The following is a 1,130-nucleotide window of genomic DNA, read 5'->3' on the forward strand; positions in this document are numbered from 1 at the left end:
CACTGCCACACCAGCCGTCCCAACTGCTGCCAGGAACCCACTCGCTGATATGATCAAACCACCAACCGCCACCCCTAAAGTGCCAAGGCTACCCAGAGCCGTCCCTATACTGGCCAGGCCTGAACACAAAGGAACGTCCAGAGACCCGCTCGCCCTCCTACTACACGGTGGGGTCGAAAAACGGCGGCCCACCACTCGCGATCTCTCACCCTTTAGTACCAGCAACCACCGCAGGCGCAGCCAGACCTCCAGTGAGAGCTAATAGGGCCCCTCCACCCAATGCTGCAGCACCTATCTTCATCCTTCGTGATAGCCTTGACCTGAGGCAACAATAGGGAGTTGGGAGCTCAAAGAGCCTCTATGAGAAGAAATTGTATTTAACAATCGATGAGAGGGTAATTTCTATGACGAGCCCCTAATCAACAACGATGGGAATAGAACCAGAGTTGCATGAACATCATAACAGCAGTCTAACCACTGGACCATTCTTACCCGGTACTGGCCTGAACATGGTCAACTCCTGGCTGGACCCGATTCTCCAGTCGCTGCTGCTGCTTCTGCTGTTGCTGTTGTTCTTCCTCCTCTTCCTGTCCTCTCCTCAACGCTGCATTCAACTCCAATCCAACCTCACACTCCCAAGCCTCAATAACATGCGATGATATACCAAACGCCTTGGCCACATCAAACAACGCGCAACGAGTTCCTAAGAAGAACCCAACCTCGACGACCCCTCAAACACACATGCCCTATTACGACTATTATATATATGTTGCTTCGCTCCGCCCTCCTTCGACTTCTTTGTCCATCCCTTCTTTTTCTTCCTCTTCCCGCGAGTTCCATCATCCCCAGCAGACCCTTCTGGCCCTCCTCCTAGGAGATTAAGAGTGAGGTCTCGCAAAAGCAAGGATACCTACGATACTGTCAGTAACAGCTCCAGGGCAACTCACAACGTGGGCAGCTACTCACCGACGCCTTTCCACCATCGATAGACATCAAATGTGTTACGAATCCATCAGACTCGGGAGGCGGTGATCGCCATTGCAACTGAAAAAGTAAAAATAATAAACGCTTCGCTCCGCTCAAAGAAGTTTCTACTCCTCCTGGTAGGTTCATTTCCAGCAATTGAGTCA

The 1,130-nt window shown here is 51.5% G+C and overlaps 1 protein-coding gene across 1 annotated transcript in view; it reads right to left on the minus strand.

Annotated features, from left to right (window-relative positions):
- Pmar_PMAR004493 (hypothetical protein) overlaps positions 1 to 1,130 on the minus strand; it is a gene marked incomplete at its 5' end in the record, with an annotated part of 2,347 nt that overhangs the window by 839 nt on the left and 378 nt on the right. The window contains 5 exons of the mRNA XM_002764991.1: positions 93 to 119; positions 210 to 320; positions 493 to 703; positions 754 to 910; positions 967 to 1,044. Coding sequence (XP_002765037.1) covers positions 93 to 119; positions 210 to 320; positions 493 to 703; positions 754 to 910; positions 967 to 1,044 — 584 coding nt within the window. The remainder of the gene's footprint in view (positions 1 to 92; positions 120 to 209; positions 321 to 492; positions 704 to 753; positions 911 to 966; positions 1,045 to 1,130) is intronic.

Source organism: Perkinsus marinus (genome assembly GCF_000006405.1).
Source record: "Perkinsus marinus ATCC 50983 genomic scaffold scf_1104296975926, whole genome shotgun sequence".
In the NCBI taxonomy this organism is placed as follows: domain Eukaryota; phylum Perkinsozoa; order Perkinsida; family Perkinsidae; genus Perkinsus; species Perkinsus marinus.